This window comes from Lissotriton vulgaris, chromosome 8, assembly GCF_964263255.1.
Source record: "Lissotriton vulgaris chromosome 8, aLisVul1.2, whole genome shotgun sequence".
NCBI lineage: Eukaryota > Metazoa > Chordata > Amphibia > Caudata > Salamandridae > Lissotriton > Lissotriton vulgaris.
In genome coordinates this window covers 442,328,279-442,354,213 of record NC_141696.1, presented here as the reverse complement: position 1 = coordinate 442,354,213, position 25,935 = coordinate 442,328,279, and the positions used below count along the sequence as shown (strand labels likewise).

Below are 25,935 nucleotides of genomic sequence, written 5' to 3'. Positions count from 1 at the left end.
GTTGGGCCGCGCGGCACTATTCAAGATGATGTCCCTGCCGAGATTTCTATATGCGCTTCAGAATACGCAGGACCCCGTCCCTTCGAAGTATTTCAGGGAAATTGAAGGTCTACAGCGGGCCCTTTTGTGGGAGGGTAGGCCGCGTATAGCCGTGGTTAAGCTGACCATCCCATGGTACGACGGCGGTATTGCCTTGCCTGATGTCCGCCGGTACTACTGGGCCTCCCAATTGGCTGCTCTTAATCATGGCTTTCATGGTCCGGCGGAAAGCCCGGGTTACGCCATGGATCGTTGGATCATGAATGACGGGATGTATTACAGGGCGTTGTATTCTAGATCTCTGGACGGAAGATTGACTGGTCCCACCAAGACCGCTGTGCAGATATGGAGGGCCATTACGAAGACACTGGGGTGGAAGGGTAGGCTCACCATGGCCACTCCCCTCTATGACTCCGACTTGTTGGGTAGCCTGTGGCACTCGAAGGGGTTGACCGATGGGACCTCATTGGTATTTCTAAGGTGGCTGATGTGATGGCCAGAGGAGAAATCAAATCTTTTGAGACTCTGCAGACTGAATTCCAACTGGGCGCCACAGAATATTTTAGATATGCACAGTTGAGACATGCCCTTACGTCTGCCCTGCCTGTTGGTGAGAAGGTCCCCAAATCATCCCCGTTGGAGGACAGGGTGCTGGACGGCCATATGCCAGACAGCGCCATTTCCCTGACTTATAAAAAGCTAATTAACGTTCGGACGGACCTGTTGCTGAAAGTGCGTGATCAGTGGGTGCGTGATGGGATTGAGTTGGATGATGAGGATTGGCAGTGTGCGGTGTCCTCCCCAAAAGAAGTAGCGATTTCGGCTCGGCTGCGTCTAGTTCAGCTTAAGATTCTCCACAGGGTCTACGTTACTGGCCCCAGGTTGATTCACATGGGGCTTTCCCAGGATGGCCTTTGTAGGCGAGGATGCGGTGCACTGGCCACCTTCATGCATACCATTTGGGAATGCCAGGTTATTGCCTCCTATTGGGAGCGGGTGCATGCGGTTATGCGTGAAGTGACTGGTGTTGATGTGTCCGCGGAAGCTCGACGTTGTTTGTTGAACGTGTGGGGTCCGACTGACTACGATAATGCACAAACTCGCTGGATCACGCTAGGGAACATGGTGGCCAAGCGAGATATTGCTCAAAAGTGGGGCGCCCCGACCCCCCCCCCCCTCCGTGAGTCTCTGGAAAACTAATATGGACTGGTGCATGCTCCGTGAGAAAACTGTGTACCTAGCTAGGAGCAAGCCCAGTATGTGGGGTATGGTCTGGGGGGCATGGAATGCTTACAGGGGCGATATTTGTGTGCCCCCTGATGTAGGTCCGCTGGAGGCTCGTCTTTCACTCTAGCCATTCCCTCCACTCAATGTTCCATTTTAACGTAATCCTGTCCTTTAATCCCCCCATACTTGTGTGCTCTTCCCGATATGTTTCGTTCAAAATGCCTACAGGTCCCACTCGCCCCCTGGATTTGTGCTTCACTGTTCCTATGTTATACCTTGCCATCCTTCCCTTTTCCCCGCCCCCCCTTCTTCTTTTCCCTTCCTTTTAGGTTTCGGTAATGTTCTTTAGGTTTATCTTTATATTATAAAATTAAACCTGATTACTCCTCTAATTGTTTTGTACACACTTCTCCTCCGCTTTCTTATTGCTGCCTAGCCTCTGGGATGTAAGGCTGAATAGCTGTGGGCTATGACTCATCAATAAAGGTTTTCCCAAAAAAAAAAAAAAAAAAAAAAAAGACTGTCCTTGGGTCCCTTTACCCACTGGGTTTATTTAATAAGTGGACCTTTGGTAGTAATTCCAGCATTTGCAATGTTTTAGGTCTCGCATTTGCAAGATTTTGTGCTATTGGCATTGTAAATGATAATGCCTTTTATTTATATGTTTAACAACCACACAATAACAAAAGTCATTGTCATTTACAATGCCGATAGCACAAAATCTCGCAAATGCAAGACCTAATGCATTGCAAATGTTTGTTTATTTTTTTAATTTTTTTTACCAGCACTTGCTCGCGCAGCCACCTACTGCCCTACTTTTTTGGCACGCTGAATTGTGTTTATTTTCTTGAGAAAATACCCTATTTGCGTATCATTTGAAATCGTAAAGTAGAAGATTTGGGTGCTTGACAAGTGAAATATTCTGATTTACGATTAAACTGAACTGCTGTAAAAGGCTTTTCTGATAGAAAAGATTGAATTTTTTGTAATAAAAGGAAACTCGATCCCTAAAAAGCAGGTAGTTTCACATATATACATTATCTCCTTTTGTATCATCTTCTTCTATTTATTTGCAGTTTTATGTAATGCAAACCCGACCACAAGTATATCAGAGCACTTTACATGATCACCAGTTGCATTTCAGACCGGCACCTTCTTTTTTAGACACGGGGAGTCTAACCGCCAGATTCATGAAAAACGGCATTTGCGAATCTGTAATAGCGAAAAAATGCGATTCGCTATTCAGATATCGCAAATCCGAATTCATGAAGATTTGCGATTAAAAAAAACGATTCGCACGCGGGCGCAAATTCCGTTTGCGATTACCGATAATCGCATAAAAATCGCTATTTCCGGCTACCCGCGCCGGGATTGCGAACTCGCAAATAGCGATATCGCTATTTGCGATATCGCTATTTGCGAGATCGCAAACTCGCGAGATCGGGAAAACGGGAAGTCGCATTTCGAGCCCAGTGATGACATCACAACCAGGAAGCAGCCAGTTCCCACCCCCATTCACCACAGTGAGGCAGACCTCGAGGGAGCAAGTGGGAGAGCTACTGCAATACAGGACATTTCTACACATCTACTACTTTGCTACAATGTCAGAGGAACCTGTTCCTGGCCCCAGCAACTCCTCTGGGCGCAAAAGGAAGCTCAAATTTTCCGAGCAGGAGCTCGAACACTTGATTGAGGGGGTGGTGGCCAACCACGACAAACTCTTTGGAAAAGACTCCAGGAGGGTCCCCGAGCAAGAAAAACGGAGGATATGGCAGGGGATTGCCTCCACTGTGAACTCCGTGGGAGTGGCCGATAGGTCCTTAGAGGAGCTGAAGAAACGATGGTACGACCTCCGAGGCCGTGCCAAGGAGAAGGTGGCGGAGCGCCTTGGAGAGTCGTCGGGCACTGGAGGTGGCGGACCTACAGTCCCTCCCAACACAGCCATGGAGGACCAGGTGGAGGACACCCTAGAGAGGGAGGCCTGCATAGGCTTCACACGTCTCGACTCATCCCGCACCACCCAAGACACCCAAGGTAAGTGGCATGCGACTGCGACCCTGCCCCCTATGAATGTCCATGACCAAATAGGCTCCCCTAATGTCCCATAGGCATGCCATAGTTGCACATCAAGGAATGCCCTGATGCATTGTGGGAGATGTAGTGTGGCCACAATGTAGTAGTACCACAATGCAGCCAGACAGGTCCCAAAGCACACAAAGCCACAGCCATTCAGGGAATGTCACCCAGCATGCATGTAGCAACTGCACGTCTGCCAGATACATGCAACTAATGATCCTCCACTTACCCTCACAGGTGGCGGCGAAAGTAGCGACAGTGAAAGGCTGCAAATTGATGAGGAGGTCCAGGAGGAGGAGGTGCCACCACCAACCCAGGCACCAGCCCCTGCCGCTGCTACAACACCAGCAGCCAGATCCACCAGCAGTGTTCCCCCTGCGACTGGTGCAGCACCTACAGCCGCTGCCAGGCCAGCTACTATTGTGCCCCCTGCAACTGCCGCACCACCTAGAGCCACAGCCAAGCCAGCTACTATTGTGCCCCCTGCATCTGGCGCACCAGCAACGCCAGCTGTCACACCCCCAGCAGCTGTCGCTACAACATCTGGGCCCGCGCCAGTTGCGACACAGCAGCCAGCCACAGTCCCAGGCCAGCAGGGCAGGCGTGGCAGGTCTCGCCAGCACACCACTCCAGCAAGCAGGAGGGGCAATGGACAGGGGCTGGCGCGTTTGAGCGTTGAAAGACGCATGTTGAGGATACACCAGCGCCAGGCACGACAGCAAGGTGCCATTCAGCTGCAGCTCCATAAGATAGGGCGCAATGTGGCCGGATGACGGCGGCCATGGCAGGTGTGGGGGAGCGCATAGACAACATGACTGCAGCCATGGCAGGTGTGGGTGAGGGAATGGCCCGCATGACTGCAGCCATGGAGGCCAACACCGCTGCGATGTCCACACAGCGCAGTGCAGCACGCCGCCGCCACCGTCAACTCATGAGCCGGCTGGCCTCCTACAGCAGGTCGAATTATGTTGCTGCCAATGCAACTTCTCTGTTGGCGCGGCGGTCCCTAACACAGCAGCACCAACTTGTCCAGTGCAGTGAGGACATGACCAGGGTCCTGGAGCACCTCACCACGGCCGTTACGGCACTACACCCTCCAGCAATACCATCCACTGTGGGGGGTGATGATGTTAGTGAGGGGGCATCCAGCATCAGCAGCCACTCAGCCTCACAAATCCCACCACTCAGCCGCAGCACCAGGCCCACGCCAGGTCCTGAAGCCCCGGAAGAGGATGCCCCTCAGAGGCGCTTGGGCGCAACGCGCAGTAGGCGCACTTGAGAACATTTGACATTACTTGGCACAGGCTGACTTTAAGCCTGCCATGTCCTATGACACTGCAGTATGATGTAATACTGTTAGTGGGAGATTGTTGAACTGAAACCTTTTTTGTGATTTGAACAAATACATTTATTTTGCTACACACATTAGCGTTGTGTCATCATTACATTTTGCATGCATTGTTGATTTGTGGGGTGATGGAAGAGGGTGTACTAGAAACTGTTCACTGTGATGTGGTTGCGACGTCTGTGGCCTTCAGCTGAGTTCTCCCCACGTGCATGGCGCGCATGTGCTGGTGGCCGGTTGTCCCCTTCAGATTCACTGCCAGAGATGTCGACAGGTATCCGGCGCTTGGTTGCAATGTTATGTAGTATTGCGCAGACAGCCACAATGCGGCAGCACACTGCAGGACTGTAATACATGGCCCCACCTGTCTTGTGCAGTATGCGGAACCTGCTCTTGAGCAGGCCAAATGTCCTTTCTATGCAATTCCTTGTCCGTATGTGTGCAATATTGTAGCGCCGTTGATGGGGTGTAGCAGGGTTGAGGTATGGGGTCAGGAGGTATTCACGGAGGGCGTAGCCACTGTCACCTGAATGAGAGGAGCAGATGGTGATTGCCTGTGCTGCGCTGTTACATCTTAGCAATGTGACATTGTCGACAAAGTGTACTTACCAAGTAGGTGTCCTTCCCCAAACTCTCCCCTGACCAGTCGTGTGTGGAGGCCGCTGTGCCGGAATATGAAGGAGTCATGGGTACTCCCTGGGTACTGTGCGACAATGTCAGTGATGTATGTCTTAGCATTGCAGACCATCTGGATGTTGAGGGAGTGGTAGGACTTTCTATTGCGGAACATATACTCCATGGCAGCTGGTGGGCAGATGGCGACTTGGGTACAGTCTATGCATCCGAGCACATGTGGAAAATGGGCTACATTGTAGAATTGTAGCTTGGTCATGTCCAATTCCTGTTGGCTGGCGGGGAATTTGATGTGACGGTGTAGCTGGGTGAGCATGGCGTCAACAAAAGTGTGGAGGCAGCGTGACATGGTGGGCTGGGATATCGCCCCAGCAGCCGCTACTATCCCCTGGAAACTCCAGGAGGCCAGGAGGTGCAGGCTACACAATACCTGCACATGTGTAGGCACCGCATTGGTACGGCTTGTTGGGTGCTGCATCAGGGGGTCAAGGTCCTGTATTAGCTGCATTATCATTTCCCCAGTCAGCCTGTATTTAGCATATATCTGCTCTCTGGTTTGGCCCAGCAAGGTGACCCGCTGGCGGAATATCCTGTCCTGGATCCTGCGTCTCCTCCGCGCTAATCGCTGTAGCCTTCGACGCCTCACCACCATGTACATTCCTGGCATTGTGGGACTCCTAATGCTGCTGCTGATGATTGTCCTTATGTGTGATTGGTCAGGCCAGAACCTGTTGGTGATTGGACAACGGTTTTTTAAAAGTAATTTTTGCATGGCTTTTATGGTTACCACCTGCTTTGAGTAGTCATTATTTAGCGCGGCGCAAAATGCGATTTTTGGGTTTTTCGCTATTAGCGATTTTTCTTGAATACCGATTGCGATTCTATAGCGAATTCGCTATTTCTTTCGCAGAATCCGTGGTTTCTCGCATTTTCCGATTCGCTAATGCTCACCTGCCGGGATTCTGCGAATATAATAGCGAATTCGCTATTCTGTGTTTGCGAATTCGCTTTTTAGATGTTGAATGCCGATTACGGAAATTGCGCCCGCAATTGCATTTTCGCAGCGATTGCGGGCGCAATTTTACTTCATGAATCAGGCTGTAAGTGATTTGCCCGGAATCACCAGATGTTTGAGCCAACGCCGAGAGCCAAACCTGCTTCCCTGGCTGCAAAGTCGGCTGCGCTGGCAGTTAAGCCACATCCTCTCTGCTTTGCTCAGTCATTCAATGAATAAACAAACAAAGTCCTCATGTAGTGCGAACTCGACCACACCTATATCAGAGCACTTTACATGATTACCAGTTGCATTCAGACCGGCACCTTCTTTTTTAGTCACGGGGATTCTAAGTGATTTGCCGGGAATCACCGGATGTTTGAGACAACGCCAAGAGCCAAACCTGCTTCCCTGGCTTCAAAGTGGGCCGCACTGGCAGTTAAGCCACATCCTCTCTGCTTTGCTCAAAGTAATTTCATGAATAAACAAACAAGGTCCTCATGTAGTGCAACTCGACCACAGGTATATCAGAGCACTTTACATGATCACCAGTTGCATTTTAGACCGGCACCTTCTTTTTCAGTCACGGGGAGTCTAAGGGCTAGATGTAGGTGGCTAAATACAGGTCGGTAAAGCCGAAATTCTGTAAATTTCAGCGTTACTGACCGTATTTAGCCCTGTGCGATGTAGGTATTACCGAATGCCATCGGTAATAAAGAATCAGTAAATTAAAGGGAAACAATTACCGTTTCTTTATTTACCAATCGGTCGACACCGAAACCCCAAATTACCGATTCGGTAAATTAGGAATCGGTAAAAAATCGGTAATGCGATGTACCAAAATTCGGTAATACCAATTTCTTCCAAATTCGGTATTTAAGAATCGGTAATTACCACTGACCCAGAGCAGGTGGTAATCAGGTGCAGTGCATAAAAAAATCCCCAAAATGCAACAGTGTGAACACAATGGCGGCCCTCTACGTCATAGCAAGGCGGCTACTTTTGCGAGCAGCAGGAGTGAGGGGTTGGAGATAGGAAGAGCGTGTGTACAGACTGCGTGTCACACTGTTCCAAATGACTAAGCCAGAAATACATGACAGGTACAGGCTACACCCACACACCATCCTTGACCTGATGCGGGACCTGAAACCATACCTGGAGCATCAGTCACCAAGGGCTCAAGCAAAACCCAACCATGTACAGGTGCTCTGTTGCCTGCACCTCCAGGCCTCAGCAAGTTACCAGGGTGTGCTAGCCGCAGCAGGTGGTGTGTCACAGAGCTGCCTGTCCCGTTTCTTCAACTCTTTTCTGGACGCCATGATGCAGAGAATACATCACTACATACGCTTCCCCAGCACACAGGCGGAGCTGCAGAAGACAAAGCTGAATTTCTACCAAAAGGCACACTTCCCACATGTAATAGGCTGCATCGATGAGACCCGCATACCAATCTGCCCACCTGCAGATACAGAATACATATACCGCAACCGCAAATCCACTCACTCCATCAACGTGCAGGTGATATGTGAAGCAGACTTCATCATTACTGACATTGTGCTGCTGGTGAATTTGGAGAAGGATTCCTTCTAGGTAAATCAATGTGACACACCCTGATGTATACCTTGGATGAACGTATTGGTGACCCAAATTAATGGCACTTTCTTTCACATTTAGGAGACAGCGTATATGCCATCCGTTCATTCATACTAACTCCATACCTCAACCCATCCACCCTAAGGGAGAGGAGATACAATGTGGCACATAAAAGCATGCACAACATTGTGGAGCGTACCTTTGGACTACTAAAAAGCAGGTTCCAGGTCAGTAGCGCCCCATCATCTGCTGCAAAATAATAGCAACATTTGCAATGCTGCATAACCTTGCCACAAAGAAAGGAACAGCGGTGGAACTAACTGACTCTGAGGACGAGGGTGAAGACAATCCACAGCCAGAGCCCTGCGCAGCTGGTGTGGCAGCAGCACCGGATGGGAGACACAGACGGACTGAGATAACACGCAACTATTTCTGAGTGAGTAAGGAGACATAGCCAGTTACTGTATTTGAATGGTGGTTTTTAATGACCAGTGCACACCACAAAGATCTGAAGCAGTCTCCATACACCTATGGGTTACATCACCCATTAATGTACAACCATGGCTGGCTCTTTTTCTTGCGCCCACGAGCTGCACTGTCACGTTCATTTGCCCCACTGTCTGCACTGCCAGTATGTTCCTGGCCAGTGCTGTGGCGTTTGCTGCGCCTCCTGGTCTCGGTGGGAGAGGGCGTAATGCTACTATGGCTAGTAGCCTCCTCACTTTCCCCCCCATCTGCTGTAGTGGCCACCTTCTCTGTTTGCAGCAGTTCAAGTGCTGAGGTCATTGTGACCCTCCCCCTAGCCACACCCCGACTACAGTGTGCAATCTCCTTCTGCATGGCTATGGAGCGTCTGCACATGAGGGAGGTAGCAGTGGACAGGCGGTTCACTGCCGTGGTGTAAGCATCCAGTCTCTGCCTCTCCCTGCGCCTAGACAGGCGGTCCTCCTCCAACTTGCTGCAGAGCTGCCTCACAGCCGACGCCACGTCACTCATGAGCTCAGCCATGGTGGTGTTAATGGCACTGATGCCCTTTTCGATGCGATGCATCTGCGCATTCATGTGTGCCATCTCCCGCTGCACTGACCTAATGGCTCTCCCTTGCAGGCGCTGGACCTTCAGCATGTTGCCTTCAAGCCCAGTTAACACACTGTCACCTTGGCCCTGGATTGGAGGACTGGCTGCCCTTGCCCTGGGGCGTCTGGAGGATGTGTGGGTGCGCTCTGATAGGGACTCTGATCCCTCCTCAGCCACTGTCGACTGTTGGCGCCCTGTGCTGTCCTCCTCGGACACCTCCATCTGCTGGAGGGTGGCCACGGCATGCCTCAGGCCTGACTGTGCTGGTGGTGTTGATTGTGGCAGTGGTGATGGTGATGGTGGTGATGGCGGCCTTGTCTGGAGCTGTGGTGATGGTGGTGGTGGTGGTGGTGGTAGTGGTGGTGGTGGCGTTGGTGGTGGTGGTGGGGTTGTGTGCCCTGCAGGCGACGGTTCCTCCTCTTGTTCTCTCGCCTCTGGCCTGGGTGCCTTCCCTTTGCTCCCATCTACTGCACTGCGAGATGTCTTGCCTGTAAAGACAGAATGTAGATATTCTCACTTATCTGTCAGCTTTTGCATTGCAATAAAAATTATGCCTGCCAATCACACTGTTTTGACATTTAGTTACTATTATGCTTTGTTAGGTTTTCTGCACAGAATGCCGTGGTGTCCGTGATATATTCGGAAAATAACAACAGGTGTGATATCGAGGTGATGGTACTAGGTAATTACGAGTTATGTGCTATTACGTTATTCAGTTACATTACTATAGCAACTAAATGTCAAAACTGTGTGTTTGTTTGTCTTGTCCTACATGTCATTTTCTTCCTACAGGTTGATCTCGGGAGGGTATTACCCTCTACCTATAGTGCACCTTAGCGAGTGCAGCACATAATTGGTCTTCCTAATTTTATTTTTTGACCACTCACTTTATGCACATCAGATCCTGAAGAAAGCCAGATCAATTTGAAGGCCTGGCTGAAACGTGCTGACCACAATGGATGTGGGAGACCATTGCTAACTCCAGACACATCAGCCTTGTTTTTATTACTGCCAAAAAGCCCACTTATTAAATAACCACTGTGGGTAAAGGGACCGGAGGACAGTCTTTTAACTCACACTCTCACACAATCACAGCACACTCCTCAAAAACCTGCTCTGCTGTAAACAGGCATCGTAGCACACGTGGGGCACGCTCGGTGCCTCAGGGTGGGGCCCGATGAAGAAACATGCCACCAACTAGGTTGGTGGGTGAGGGCTTTCATATGAAAACGTTTTTCTTTACCTGACAAACCACACAGTTTCTAGCACTAGCTAGTTCTTCTTGATTGCATATACATTTCTTGGCGTAGGGAACTAGCCTTCCGGTTCCTCTCTCTCCTTTTGATATTCAAAATGTATTTATTTTTTGACATGGTTGTTTTCATGTGAATTTTGAATGCCTTGTTTTACGTTTATAGGAAATGCTTTGTCTATGATTCTTTATACTGTGTGTATTTATGTTTATATTGTATACTGTGTGTACATCAATTATGATGTCAGTCCACCTGTTCGCCTCGAAGGCACTGAAAAAAATGGGTGGAACTGACATCAGAACGCCAACGAGGTCTATTTGTGGCTCCGATGATGTCAGACAGAGTCGCGAATGGAGCCGTGTCATTGGGACGTCCTCGTCGATGTGGGAGACCTAGGAAAAAAGTTTCTGTGGAATGATGGCACAGGAGTAATTCAAAAGGCGAGGAATCCACAGGCAGATACTGTATCTGCCAGAAAAAATTACCGAAGGTAAGTAACTTGTTTATCTGGTAAAGACTCTGTGTAGCAACAGATTCCTTTCAAACCCACCCATCCTTCCCGCTGTGTGAACGGATTTTCAGGGACAGGGCTTTCCCCTTTCAGGTCTCTAGTTTTCCACACAAGTGGTCAGTGTTCTTCATGGCTCCCTGCTGAGGGTGTGGAAAGTCGCAAAAAGAAATTGACGTCACTGCTGGGCTGGAGCCTATAGAGGCTCCACTCATGTCACTTCTAGCGCAGACTATGCCACATGGAGCCGAACAACTCCACCTACTGGTGTGCAGGGTTACTGCTCATGAAAAAATTATGGATTCAGTTTGATGCCTGCGGATAATTCTATGGTAAGGAATCTGTACCTAAATAGCGTCCCTACCAGATAAGGCGTTACTTAGGCTGAATTGACTTCCTTCAAACAGTGTTACAGATGCTATGCGGTGATCAAGATGGAACGACAAGTTGTATAATTTATGTAAGGGTGATATACAAACATTGTATCATTTTCTATTTGTTTGCTCTGCTTTAAAATCTCCCAGATGTATCTTTTTTAAATCTCTTATTCTAAAATATGGTATTAGGTTAGTAAGAACAACAACCTGGTTGCTTTACTGCCCAATAAATGAATTGATGTGTTGCAAACTATTTCGATTTTGTAATAGTTTTTTAAAAATGTACTAAGTTTTGATTTGAGTGTGTTGAATGACTGTAGATCTCCTTGTATATCAAAATCTGTAATAAAAATCTTGAAAGGCTTGGAAAATGGGACTCCTTCACCAATTATTAAACGAGGCCCGAAATATTTAAACAAATGGAGGCAAATAATAACTCAGCATATACATTTTTGCTTTTCTGTTTTCATTGTAAACATTTTCAGTTGAAATATCTAAGAAAATAACTTTAAAGTGTTGGTTAGAAATGTTGCATAATTTAGTTTAAATAATCTTTCAGACAACATACAAATCCATGACTTTTTTCCTTTTTTTCAGTGCAAGAACAGTTACAATCAAACAAATTCATTCTTTTAAAGAATCAGCCGTACAGAACATAGACAAAAATGAAGGTCTTCCTTTTTATTTAAAATTGTATTTTTCATGCTAAACTATACAATGTAGTAAATTGTGTATGATCAAATAGATTGAATACTTTTGGTCATTGTTATTGATCCATATTGCTACTTTTTCCTGAGAGGTATGTTGTAGCAGGATGCTGGCTTTTTATGTAGTGTACCAAAAAGAAGTAAGCTATGTAGAAAGTCAATACGACCATTATTGGCTTACAGGGCTTAAATTAATAATTCCAAATGCTCTCTTTTGTGGTAGTGTGGGCTAGCAGTTTAGGCATATCAGAGGTTAGTGTTAATAATTTGTTGAACACACAGAGTCAATAAATGAGACACACACTCAAGAAGAAACATGAGACCAATTTAGAAAAATGACAAATATTTTTACATATATTTTAACACCAAGAACTTCGTAATTGGATAAGTACTTTTTGCTTTATTCGTTTTTATAGGTAAGTGAAATTGTAGCACTTATGGGATTTTGCCCTGTAATGCTTTCCTATTGAGAAAAAGGCATTTGAGTTTACCTGCCCTGCAGTGTACAGGTATAGAGGTGCTGGATGGGTTGGAAGCCTTGCACTCTACACTGTAGGCAAAGAAGGGGGGCTAAAATCAGGCTTCAGAGGGGGACTTGGCAACAAGTCCCTGAGCTCCCAACAGGTTGGGCAGTTCATGACAGTCCTGAGAGCAGGGAAGCACAGTAGGTTGTTGTCGACCCGGGCTCGGGAGCTGAGTGGCAGAGGGTTTTGGTCGGCTGGACCCATGCGTCAAAGGCACTCACGGCTCTCGGTTAGACCTGCAGAGGGGGCAAAACAGGACAGCTGGCCCACTCTTGATGCTGGATTATGTGATGCTGATGTCCCTAGTCATCTGGTCAGTCATTTCAGCTTTAGAGTCCAGATTGGACTTCAAACAAGCTTTGGTTGCTGCAAGGGGTCCAGTACCCGGGTATTTATGCAGGGCAGCTCTGGTTGGTCCTGGCATCTTCCCACTTTGTGAGGAGATGGATCTGACCTCCTGGAGCACAGGGACCTCCTCCTGGGCGGCTGCTCCATTGTGGACCAGGTGGTCAGCAGAACAGTGAACCGTACATTGCTTTTGGTGATTGCAGGGTGCAGGGAAGTGGCTCCTCCACTTCAAGGCAGATTCAAACAGCTAGGCAAAGGACTAGTGTTGCAGGGATTCTGAGCAAACACAGCACTATGCAGGGGATTATGGGACCTTGGTATGTAGGGGCTGTGTTATCCTACCACCTTAGTACCCCTGAGCCCGAGACCGACTAGCTATAGTGTCTCACTTGTCCTCCTACTCACTCACAGAGGAGCAAGTGATTAGACACCCCAGAACAGAACACTCCTGACTCTCTCTGGAATCGTGGTTGCAAGAAACACCTTTTCGCTCACACTCTTGTACTCGCCACAATAAGATCTGACAGAGACACAAACAAGTTTCAAATATTTATTTTAACTAACATGCTCTACTATGCAGTATACGTGCCACAATCAGCAGAAAAATGCCTAACACAAATACGTTCAGCATAGATAGTAGTCCGTAAATCATAAAAGGAGCTGTCATAATGAATGACAGAGCAGCCTAAATTTCCCCCCATTGTATAGAAGCAAGATGATTATATATTAGCAGATCTCCTGGCATTATCAGCAGACCCTGTACCTCAGTCTGTAGATGGTAGATCTACGTCAGAGGTGCTGTCATGCTCTTCTCCCTGGAAAGGTCCCTCTCCAAGTGTCTGCTTCCGATTTGTGTACCCTCATATGACCAAAGTGCGTGTTCCCAAACAACAGCTGCAACTGCATTTGTCTCGACGCCTTCCAGCGTGCTCAGCTGTGCTGGAGTCGTGCAGCGGGGTCAAGGAGGTCTGGGAGTCCGGATCTTGTCGGGCTCTGTGCTCGGGTTCCGGCGGGAACAGGGACAAAGCAAGCCGTTGATTGCTCGATAGTGCCTGGTTGCCCAGGGTGGTCACTCCTTGGCCACAAGGGAGATTCTTCAGTCTTCAGCTCAGGTGAATGTCGGAGGGTCCAGAGTTTCATTTCAAGTCGATTCCAGGATTAATCTAAAGTCTCAGGACTCAGCTCCTACCTTTAGACTACTAAAAGGGGCTGGATTACTAACGAGGTTCCTCCTGTGGGTGGGACCAGGAAGGGGGGTGGTTACACCCCCTCTCCTTTGTCCAGTTTCACAGTTTCACGCCAGAGCTGGGGCTGGAGTGCCCCAGCAACCAGTTTGAACTGGGGTATGCATGGAGCACCTAGTGTGCCCAAGGCAATGTCTCAATCTATTCAGCCCTCCCTGTCCCAATACACAAAGTCCTGTCTGGGGTGGTGCTCGCACCTCCCCAGGCAGGAAACCTATTGTCCAAACCTCTGTGACTGGAAGGACTCTCAGCAGCAGGAGGTCAGACTTGTGTCTGTGGCAGCAGCATCTATTTTGTGATGCTGGGGCTCTGGTTAACTTTAACCGGGTACAGTAGTTTCAGCATGTCTTCTCCCTCTAGAAGGGTGGAATGCTACCCATGTTGCCAGAATTGGTGAGGGGGTAGTATTACAAAGCGTATGACACCTTACACGACATGTTTGGATAAAGCCAAACCAAAGTTAGCATTAACCGCGAGGATTATAATGCACTTAAGAGTATATGGTATGGCGATATCATAAAACAGCTATAAGGACATGGTGCAGACAGGCTCAGCTCATGCTAGAGCACCTTCTGATAGATACATCTGCCGTGTGGATTCCTCACCTTGTCACCTTGTGAATATCCCCCCTTGCGTCAGCAACGTTCGGAAAATTCTTCGTAGCACGCCGGCGTGGACGACGTCATAGGAGCACGGCTTCGCGCGCGACTCCGTCTGACGGCACCGACTCCACATAAGGCCCACGTCGGCGTGATGACGTCAGTTCCCTTTTTTCCGCGTCGTCGACGCTAACGGTTTCTGGGATCTTCTGCGATACTTTTGTATCTATTCGCTGTTTAGCTGTAATTGTTTCACTATCGGATTTCGCTTCATCGCCGGAGATGTTGTCGAGGAAGACAGGCTTCAAACAGTGTGGTTCCTGCACCCGGATGATGTCGATCACCGATCCGCATCCCGTCTGTCTGTGGTGTCTTGGTTCGGGACACGATGTCAAGAACTGTCGTTCCTGTGACAAGATGAACCCCAAAGCCTTGCGTGAGCGGGAGGCGAAGCTTCTGCTTGCTAAGGTGAAGGAAAGGGAAGCCGGAAGGTCTTCGAGGTCAGTGTCCAGGCGCTCGAAGTCGAGACAACGGTCGCGGTCGAAGTCAAGGTCGGCTTCGAGGGCGAAGTCGAGGTCGGCTTCGAAGGCCAAGTCGAGGTCGAGAGAGAGATCAAGGTCCAGAGGGAGGTCGAGGTCCGGTTCCAAGTCGGCCTCGGGCCATGCTTCGGGCTCCTCGAGAAAGAAGCATAAGAGGAGTAAACATCACTCCAGACACCACTCTGGCAAGGAGTCTTCGGATTCGAGGAAGAAGTCGAGAAAACATCATAAGGACTTCGTGTCTCCTTCTCCAGCTCAATCTCACGTTGGTTCTCCAGTTCATGAGCCGGAACCGGATCTGGAGTCACACCATTCATCGGTGCATGAAGAAGAGGTTCCTCGAGCACCGACTCCGGTTGTGGAGCCTGAAGAACAAGAGGGCCAGGGTGCGCCCTTGCCGGATCAGCCTCCTTCGGAGCGGCCGTTGGGTTCGTACCCACCCTTTCCAGGTCCAGGTCAGGATCCCTCGCAGTTTTTAAACGCCATGTTTGGTGTTTACTCGAGGGCGATGTACCCCGCTGGTGCGCCTATGGGTCCCATGGGTCCTTTGTCTTTCAATTTGGGTGTGCCCCGGGCTTATGCCCCGGCCCCATTTATGCCGTTTATGCCGACGCCTTGCACTCCTTGGCTCGGTACGGCGCCGCCGAGGTCGTCGACTTCGCATGCGGCTTCGCCGACTCCGGATCGGCCTCGGGTGGATTCGGATCGTGGCACTTCCCGTCCTCCGGCTCCTCGCTCGACGTCGGCTCCGGCGCCGTCGGAGTCGTTACCGGATCCATCGACTTCGGTCCGTATGGAGTGGTCGAGGCGCAGGGCACAACGCCTCTTGGAGGAGAAGGAGTTTGTGGACTCCGAGGTTGAGGAAGGAGAGTTGCATGAGGGGGATTGTTTTGAGGACCTTCAGGATGCAAGTGGCTTGGAACTTTCTCCTGAATGGGGTTTGCCAACCGTTTCTGACACACCATCTAAGGACTTGGCACCCTATCATGTTGTCATAAAGAAGGCTGCAGAGTTGCTAGGCTTGACTTTGCCCACAGTTGAATACAAGCCCAACATCCTTACGGAAGTGTTGCATTCGCCCTCTTCTATTGTGGAGCCTACGCTTCCTTTTACGGATGCATTGACTGAACCGATAAAGGAGGTCTGGAAGAGGCCTTTATCTGCTCCTGCAGTTTCCAGGTCAGTGGCAAGGCGTTACAGGGTGGCTCCTGATGACCCTGAATTTCTTTCCTCGCATCCTGCACCGGAGAGTCTGGTAGTGCAGGCCGCCTGTTCCAGCAGGGCTGCGGGTTCTTTCCCTCAGGTGCCAGCAGACAAGGACTCAAAAAAACTGGACCAGTCTGCTAAAAAGATTTTCTCCTCGGGTAGCATGGCCTTGAAGTCCACCAATGCTACTTGCCTCTTGGGGAGATACGTTCACGCGTTGATGGACTCTGTCAAACAGCTTTCTGCTAAGCTTCCAGAGGACGATAAGAAGAACTTTAACGAGGTGGTCGCTGATACTCAGGCTGCAGCTCGTATGGTCATACAGAGTGGTATGGACACGGCGGACTCTGTTGCCAGAATTATGGGCACCACTGTGGCTACAAGAAGGGCTGCATGGCTTAAGTCCTCTGATTTTTCTACTGACGTTCAGTCTACTCTGTTGGACTTACCGTTTGATGGGACAGGTCTCTTTGGCAAGAAGGCTGACGTAGCTCTGGAGAGATTCAAAGACAGTCGGGCTACGGCGAAGTCTTTGGGCCTTCAGACGAGGGGCTCTGCGACTAGAAAGTATAGGGGTTTTGGCAGATCCAATTTTCGTCCCTACAATCAAGGACAGCAGCAGCAGCAGCAGCGCCAGAATCCTCTGTATAAATCCTACAGAGGAAAGCAAAGGGGCCGTGGTCGTGGGCGCCAGGTCTCCTCCTCCTCCTCCTCTTCCTCTAATAGCCAACCCCCTCCCCCTGCAGCAAAGCAGCCCTAGATCCGCCATTCTGGATCATGTGGCTCCGGTGGGGGGTCGGCTTACTCATTTTCTACGGGATTGGGAATTGGTTACATCGGATCTTTGGGTTCTCAATCTCGTAGAAAATGGGTATGCACTTCCTTTCCAGGAGTTCCCTCCCAATTACCCTCCTTGCCAGGGTTTTTGTTCGGAGGACCACCTTGTTCGCTTGCAGGAAGAAGTCCTGGCTTTGTTCAAGAAAGGTGCGATAGAGGTGGTTCCAGAGCAGGAAAAGGGTCAGGGATGCTACTCCCGGTATTTCCTGATCCCCAAGAAGGATGGCAGGTTACGTCCAATCCTGGACCTCAGGATTTTGAATCTCTATCTCAAGCAGGAGAAATTCAAAATGCTCACTCTTGCGCAGGTTCTTCAAGCGCTGTTGGAAGAAGACTGGATGGTGTCGATCGACTTGCAGGATGCGTATTTTCACATCCCGATCCTGAAGTCGCACAGGAAGTATCTCCGTTTTACGGTGGGATCGCAACACTACCAGTTTGCGGTCCTTCCGTTTGGTCTTACTACTGCGCCTCGAGTTTTCACCAAGGTGATGGCAGTGGTGGCTGCACATCTCAGGAGGTCGGGGATACCTGTATTCCCGTACCTGGACGACTGGCTGATCAAAGCGGAGTCGCCCGAGAAGGTGCTTCATCACCTGCAAGAAACATCGCAGCTGTTGTTCAGGTTGGGTTTTTCAATAAATGTGCCCAAATCTCACCTGGTGCCCTCCCAGCGCAACCTGTTCATAGGTGCGGTACTGGACACTACTGTATGTCGTGCATTCCCTCCTCCGCAAAGGATTCGCGACATACAGGAAATGATTCCTTTATTTCACAATGGAGCGGTTGTTCCGGTCCTGAAGGTCCTTCGCCTGCTCGGTCTGATGGCTTCTTGCATTCTCCTGGTCAACCATGCACGCTGGCACATGAGGGCACTCCAGTGGTGCCTCCGCAGGCAGTGGTATCAACACAATGGAGATCTCGGGGAGTCAGTGAGGATCTCCAGAGAAACTGCAGCGGATCTGTCTTGGTGGGGCGTGGAAGGCAATCTGTCTCAAGGAAAGCCTTTTCAGCTTCCACCATCGGTGGCCACGGTGATAACGGATGCATCCACTCTAGGGTGGGGTGCTCATCTGGGGGATCTGGAGGTCAAGGGTCTTTGGTCTCCAGAGGAAAGGCTGCTTCACATCAACCTTCTAGAGTTACGGGCGATACGTCTGGCACTCAAGGCCTTCCTCCCTTCCCTTCGCGGTCGGTCAGTTCAAGTCCTGACGGACAACACGACCGCGATGTGGTATGTCAACAAGCAGGGAGGAGTGGGGTCGCAGTGTCTCTGCAGGGAGGCTCTGCGCCTCTGGTCCTGGGTTCAGGACCACCAGATTTGTCTGATGGCAAATCATCTGGCCGGGGTTCTGAACGTGCGTGCAGACATTCTCAGTCGTCAGTTCTCTGCCGACCACGAGTGGAGGCTTCACCCGGAGGTTGTTCGTTACGTCTTTCAGATGTGGGGGACTCCTCGGGTGGACCTGTTTGCCACTTGCGAGAATGCTCACTGCCCGTCATTCTGCAGTCTCCAGTATCCGATGCAAGGAGCATTGGGGGACGCGTTTCAGTTGAGCTGGAGAGGTCAGCTCCTTTACGCGTTTCCTCCCATACCCTTGATTCCTCGGGTTCTGAGGAAGATTCGCCAAGACCGGGCCCAAGTCATTTTGGTCGCCCCGGATTGGCCAAGAAGGGTGTGGTACACAGATCTTCTCCACCTCTCCTCTCACCCGCCGCTCCGTCTCCCTCTCAGGGCAGACCTCCTCTCTCAGATGGAGGGGCAGGTTCTACACCCCCACCTCCAGACATTACACCTTCATGCATGGAGATTGAACGGGGCAATCTGAACTCTTTCTCTCTCCCTAACGATGTGGTGGATGTCATACTTTCTGCCAGGCGTGACTCCACCAAGTCCATTTATTCGTATAGGTGGAATAAGTTTGTGTCTTGGTGTAGGGAGAGGGATGTTGACCCGTTAAAGGCTCATTTGTCTGATATTTTGTTGTTTGCTCTTTCTCTGGCACGGCAGGGGTTTGCTGTTGCCACTGTCAAGGGATACCTTTCGGCTTTATCGGCATTCCTCTGCTTGCCGGATCAGCCCTCTCTTTTTAAATCACCTGTGGTTTTAAGATTTTTGAAGGGGCTCACTAATAAGTTCCCTCCTTCTCCCTTTATTGTTCCTCATTGGGACTTGAATCTTGTGTTAACCTATCTGATGGGTTCGCCGTTTGAACCCTTACACAAGTGTCCAATGAGGCTTCTTTCTTTTAAGACGGTCTTCTTAGTTGCAATTACCTCGGCAAGGAGGGTAAGTGAGCTTCAGGCTCTTAGTTCCAAGCCCCCGTTTTTGTCCATCCATGCTGAAAGAATGGTTCTTAGGACCAGGGCTGCTTTTCTGCCTAAGGTGGTTACTCCCTTCCACCTAGGTCAATCCATTACCCTTCCTACCTTTTATCCTCCCCCACACCCTTCCAAGGAGGAGGAGAGGCTTCATCGCCTGGACCCGAAGAGAGCGGTTAGCTTCTATCTTGATAGGACTAAAGACTATCGTATAGACGATCAGCTCTTCGTGGGTTTTGCTGGCTGCAAGAAGGGCAGAGCGGTGCACAAGCGCACACTTTCCAGATGGATTATCCTGTGCATCAAGATTTGCTACTCTCTGGCGGGTAAGGACCCTCCTGAGGGTATTAGAGCTCATTCAACTAGAGCAAAGTCTGCTACTTCTGCATTGTCTAGGGGTGTTCCTGTTGAGGACATTTGCAGGGCCGCGACTTGGGCCTCCCTCCACACTTTTGCAAAGCACTACTGCTTGGATGCTGAGGTGAGGAGGGACGGCCACTTCGCGCGCTCTGTTCTCCAAGATTTCCTGGTGTAGCAGAGTGGACACCCTCCTCCGGGAGTGGGGACTGCTGTGGGAATCTATTCACAAGGTGAGGAATCCACACGGCAGATGTATCTATCAGAAGAACAAGTTACTTACCTTCGGTAACGCTTTTTCTGGTAGATACAATATCTGCCTGTGGATTCCTCACTGACCCACCCGCCTCCCCGTTGTCCACTCTGCTATACCTGGTGTTATGTGCAAATGTAATTATGATTTTATCTGATTTTGTATAGTTTTGCACTTTGAATGCATTTGTTTTGCATGTACTGTGTACATTGTGTATATATATATATGTACTTGTTGGTCCGTCCGGGTGCCTCGAAGGCACGGAAAAAAGGGCGGAACTGACGTCATCACGCCGACGTGGGCCTTATGTGGAGTCGGTGACGTCAGACGGAGTCGCGCGCGAAGCCGTGCTCCTATGACGTCGTCCACGCCGGCGTGCTACGAAGAATTTTCCGAACGTTGCTGACGCAAGGGGGGATATTCACAAGGTGACAAGGTGAGGAATCCACAGGCAGATATTGTATCTACCAGAAAAAGCGTTACCGAAGGTAAGTAACTTGTTCATCTCACACAAAACCAAGCACTCTGCCTCCAGGATTGTTAAGGCCTGCCATAGGAGTGACTTATAGGTTCTTATGTGTCTATATATACGGTAGGTATAGGGATACTATACCAAAGCAAGGGGTGATTACATGACCTTGCCCCAGCTGAGTGATCAGCCAGTTGTGTCAATACTGATAGATACATCTGCCGTGTGGATTCCTCACCTTGTGAATATCCCCCCTTGCGCCAGCAACGTTCGGAAAATTCTTCGTAGCACGCCGGGGTGGACGACGTCATAGGAGCACGGCATCGCGCGCGACTCCGTCAGTTCCCTTTTTTCCGCGTCGTCGACGCTAACGGTTTCTGGGATCTTCTGCGATACTTTTGTATCTTATCACTGTTTAGCTGTTACAGTTTCTCTGTTGAGATTTACTTCTTCGCCGAGAATGTCGTCGAGGAAGACTGGTTTCAAACAATGTGGTTCCTGTGCCCGTATGATGTCGATCACCGATCCGCGTTCCGACTGTCTGTGGTGTCTTGGATCGGATCACGATGTTAAGAACTGTCGTTCCTGTTTCAAGATGAACCCCAAGGCCTTGCGAGAGCGGGAGGCGAAGCTTCTGCTCGCGAAGGTGAAGGGAAGAGAAGCCGGAAGGACTTCGAGGTCGGTGTCCAGGCGCTCGAAGTCGAGGCAGTTGTCGCGGTCGAAGTCGAGGTCGGCTTCGAGGACCAAGGCGAGATCCAGTGAGAGATCGAGGTCCAGAGAGAGGTCGAGGTCCAGAGGGAGGTCGAGGTCCGGATCCAAGTCAGCCTCGGGCCATGCTTCGAGCTCCTCGAGAAAGAAGCATAAGAGGAGTAAACATCACTCCAGGCATCACTGTGGCAAGGAGTCTTCGGATTCGAGGAAGAAGTCACGTAAACATCACAAGGACTTCGTGTCTCCTTCTCCAGCTCAATCTCATGTGGGTTCTCCAGTTCAGGAGCAGGAGCAGGATCAGGATCTAGAGTCGCACCACTCTTCGGTGCATGAAGAAGAGGTTCCTCGAGCACCGACTCCGGTTGTGGAGTCTGAAGATCAAGAGGGCCAGGGTGCACCTTTGCCGGATCAGCCTCCTTCGGAGCGGCCGTTGGGTTCGTACCCTCCCTTTCCAGGTCCAGGTCAGGATCCCTCGCAGTTTTTAAACGCCATGTTTGGTGTTTATTCGAGGGCTATGTACCCCACTGGTGCGCCTGTTGGTCCCATGGGTCCTTTGTCTTTTAATTTAGGTGTGCCCCAGGCTTATGCCCCGGCCCCCTTTATGCCGTTTATGCCGACGCCTTGTACTCCTTGGCTCGGTACGGTGCCGCAGAGGTCGTCGACTTCGCATGCGGCTTCGCCGACTCCGGATCGGCTTCGTGGTGATTCGGATCGTGGTGCTTCCCGTCCTCAAGCTCCTCGCTCGACGTCGGCTCCGGCGCCGTCGGAGTCGTTGCCGGATCCGTCGACTTCGGTCCGCATGAAATGGTCGAGGCGCAGGGCACAACGCCTCTTGGAGGAGAAGGAGTATATGGACTCCGAGGTTGAGGAAGGAGAGTTGCAAGATCAGGGGGATTGTTTTGAGGACCTCCAAAGCGCAAGTGGCTTGGAACTTTCTCCTGAGTGGGGTTTGCCATCCGTTTCAGATACTCCATCTAAGGACTTAGCACCCTATCATGTTGTTATTAGGAAGGCTGCAGATTTGTTAGGCTTGACTTTGTCCACAGTTGAATACAAGCCCAACATCCTTACGGAAGTTTTGCATTCGCCTTCTTCAATTGTGGAGCCTACACTTCCTTTTACAGAGGCATTGACTGAGCTAATAAAGGAGGTTTGGAAGAGACCTTTGGCTGCTCCTGCGGTTTCCAGGTCAGTGGCAAGGCGTTACAGGGTGGCTCCTGATGACCCTGAATTTCTTTCCTCGCATCCTGCACCGGAGAGTCTGGTAGTGCAGGCCGCCTGTTCCAGCAGGGCTGCGGGCTTTTTCCCTCAGGTGCCGGCAGACAAGGACTCTAAGAAATTGGGCCAGTCTGCTAAAAAGATTTTCTCCTCGGGTAGCATGGCCTTGAAATCCACCAATGCTACTTGCCTATTGGGGAGATATGTTCATGCGTTGATAGACTCTGTTAAACAACTTTCATCTAAGCTTCCAGAGGACGATAGGAAGAACTTTAACGAAGTGGTTTCTGATACTCAGGCTGCAGCTCGTATGGTTATACAGAGTGGTATGGACACGGTGGACTCTGTTGCCAGGATTATGGGCTCTACTGTTGCAACAAGAAGGGCCGCATGGCTTAAGTCCTCCGATTTTTCTTCTGATGTTCAGTCTACCTTGTTGGACTTGCCATTTGATGGGACAGGCCTCTTTGGTAAGAAGGCTGACGTAGCTCTGGAGAGATTCAAGGACAGCCGGGCTACGGCGAAGTCTTTGGGCCTTCAGACAAGGGGCTCTGCGGCTAGGAAGTTCAGGGGATTTGGCAGATCCAATTTTCGTTCCTACAACCAAGGTCAGCAGCAGCAGCAGCAGCAGCATCAGAATCCTCTGTATAAAACCTACAGAGGAAAGCAAAGGGGCCGTGGTCGTGGACGCCAGGCCTCCTCCTCCTCCTCTTCCTCTAATAATCAACCCCCTCCCTCTGCAGCAAAGCAGCCCTAGATCCGCCATTCTGGATCATGTGGCTCCGGTGGGGGGTCGGCTTACTCATTTTCTACTGGATTGGGAATCGGTTACATCAGATCTTTGGGTTCTCAATCTCGTAGAGAATGGGTATGCTCTTCCTTTCCAGGAGTTCCCTCCCAATTACCCTCCTTGCCAGGGTTTTTGTTCGGAGGACCACCTTATTCGCCTGCAGGAAGAAGTCCTGGCTTTGTTCAAAAAAGGTGCGATAGAGGTGGTTCCAGAGCAGGAAAGGGGTCAGGGGTGCTACTCCCGGCATTTCCTGATCCCCAAGAAGGATGGCAGGTTACGTCCAATCCTGGACCTCAGGATTTTGAATCTCTATCTCAAGCAGGAGAAATTCAAAATGCTCACTCTTGCGCAGGTTCTTCAAGCGCTGTTGGAAGAAGACTGGATGGTGTCTATCGACTTACAGGATGCGTATTTTCACATCCCGATCCTGAAGTCGCACAGGAAGTATCTCCGTTTTACGGTGGGATCGCAACACTACCCGTTTGCGGTCCTTCCGTTTGGTCTTACTACTGCACCTCGAGTTTTCACCAAGGTGATGGCAGTGGTGGCGGCACATCTCAGGAGGTCGGGGATACCTGTATTCCCGTATCTGGACGACTGGCTGATCAAAGCGGAGTCGCCCGAGAAGGTGCTTCATCACCTGCAAGAGACATCGCAGCTGTTGTTCAGGTTGGGTTTTTCGATAAACGTGCCCAAATCTCACCTTGTGCCCTCCCAGCGCAACCTGTTCATAAGTGCGGTACTGGACACTACTGTATGTCGTGCATTCCCTCCTCCACAAAGGATTCGCGACATTCAGGAAATGATTCCTTTATTTCACAATGGAGCGGTTGTTCCGGGGTTGTTCATTCTGACCCTGTGCTTCATGGGAACAGTCCAGCCCGAACTGCCAAGCCGATTCAAGCAAGCCGGCTGAAGACGGCTGGAATGCCAGTAACCGGTCCTTGGAAGCTTGTTTCCGGTCCAGGGAAGACATGGCTTGACAGTTCGGGCTGGACTGTTCCCATGAGGCACAGGGTCAGATTGATTTGCATATAGCCATATCTGAACTCGGGTGGCAGAGTGGGTTAAAGAACGGTGATGGATTAAACCCAGATCATTTGACTGGGTGGGAGTGTTTGATTGATTCAGATGCTCTGTCCATCACCACCCCCTTTTGTACTGCTTTTGGCCACCATAAGTGTGGCAGGGTATGCTCAGATGTGAGTCCCTTGCTCACTTTGCCACTGGATTCAAGCAAGCCGGGCTGAAGACGGCTGGAATTCCAGAATCCGGTCCTCGGAAGCTTGTTTCCGGTCCAGGGAAGACATGGCTTGGCAGTTCGGGCTGGACTGTTCCCATGAGGCACAGGGTCAGACTGATTTGCATGTAGCCATGTCTGAACTAGGGTGGCAGAGTGGGCTAAAGAACGGTGATGGATTAAACCCAGATCTTTTGACTGGGTGTGAGTGTTTGATTGATTCAGATGCTCCGTCCATCACCACCCCCTTTTGTACCGCAGATTGAATGGGGCAACCTGAGTTCTTTCTCCCACTGGATGTGGTGGATGGTATATTATCGGCTGGAAGACACTCTATCAAATCTGTCTATTCCAGTAGGTGAGCCACATTTGTTAAATGCTGTGGCAAGATTTCAATTGGTCCTTTGAAGGCCCATTTGTCTGATATTCTTAGTTTTTCTCTTTCTTTGGCTCAGCAGGGTTGCGCTGTAACAACTGTTAAGGGCTACTTGTCGGCCTTGTCAGCCTTTCTTTGTTTGATAGACCAACCATTGTTGTTTAAGTCTCCCATAGTCATGAGGTTTTTTAAGGGTCTCACTAATAGATTTCCTCCCACTCCTTTTATTAAATCTCAATGGGATTTAAATTTAGTTCTTACTTTCCTAATGGGGTCTCCTTTCGGGCATCTACATCGTTGTCCATTGAGGCTTCTCTCATTCAAAGCAATTTTTCTGATTGCGATTACTTCTGCCAGGAGGGTTAGTGAGCTACAGGATCTTAGTTCTTAGCCTCCTTTCACCACTATCAATGTAGATAAGATGGTTTTCAGGACAAGAGCTGGTTTCCTGCCAAAGGCGGTTACTCCTTTTCATCTAGGGCAGTCCACCACTTTATCCACTTTCCATCCTCCCCCTCACCCTTCCAAGGAGGAGGGGAGACGTCACCGACTGGACCTTAAGAGGGCAGTCAGATTCTACCTGGACAGTACCAAGGACTTAGGGCTGGACGACAAGCTCTTCATTGTGAGGAAGATAAAGGGCAAGGCTGACCACAAGTGAATGCTGTCCAGGTGGATCATCCTATACATCACGATCTGCTACGCCTTAGCCAAGAAAGAGCTGCCTCAAGGTACCAGAGCTCAGTCCACTAGAGCTAAGTCTTCTTCTTCGGCTTTGGCTAGAGGTGTCCCTGTAGTAGACATTTGCAATCAATCAGGGTTTTTTAAAGCATGCTACTCACACCTGAGGGTCTCAAGGTGCTGGGGGAGCGGGTTTGAGCAGCTCCATGGTCATTCGAAGAGCCAGGTCTTGAGATCCTTTCTGAATAGGTGCAGTGTCTGGCTTCGTCTGATGCGGAGAGGGAGTTCGTTCCAGGTATTGGCCTCTTTGTAAGAGAAGGATCTGGCACCCGCTCTGGCCTTGTGGATGTGGAGGACCGTGGCTAGGACTAGGTCGGCGGAGCTGAGGTTTT

General features: G+C 50.1%; 1 protein-coding gene across 1 annotated transcript in view; it reads left to right on the top strand.

The window, feature by feature from the left end:
• LOC147697156 (uncharacterized) overlaps window positions 1-25,935 on the top strand; it is a 1,724,744-nt gene that overhangs the window by 1,259,481 nt on the left and 439,328 nt on the right. Inside the window, exon 6 of the mRNA XM_086936112.1 lies at window positions 11,720-11,793. Within this exon, the coding sequence (XP_086792238.1) occupies window positions 11,720-11,793 (74 nt within the window). The remainder of the gene's footprint in view (window positions 1-11,719; window positions 11,794-25,935) is intronic.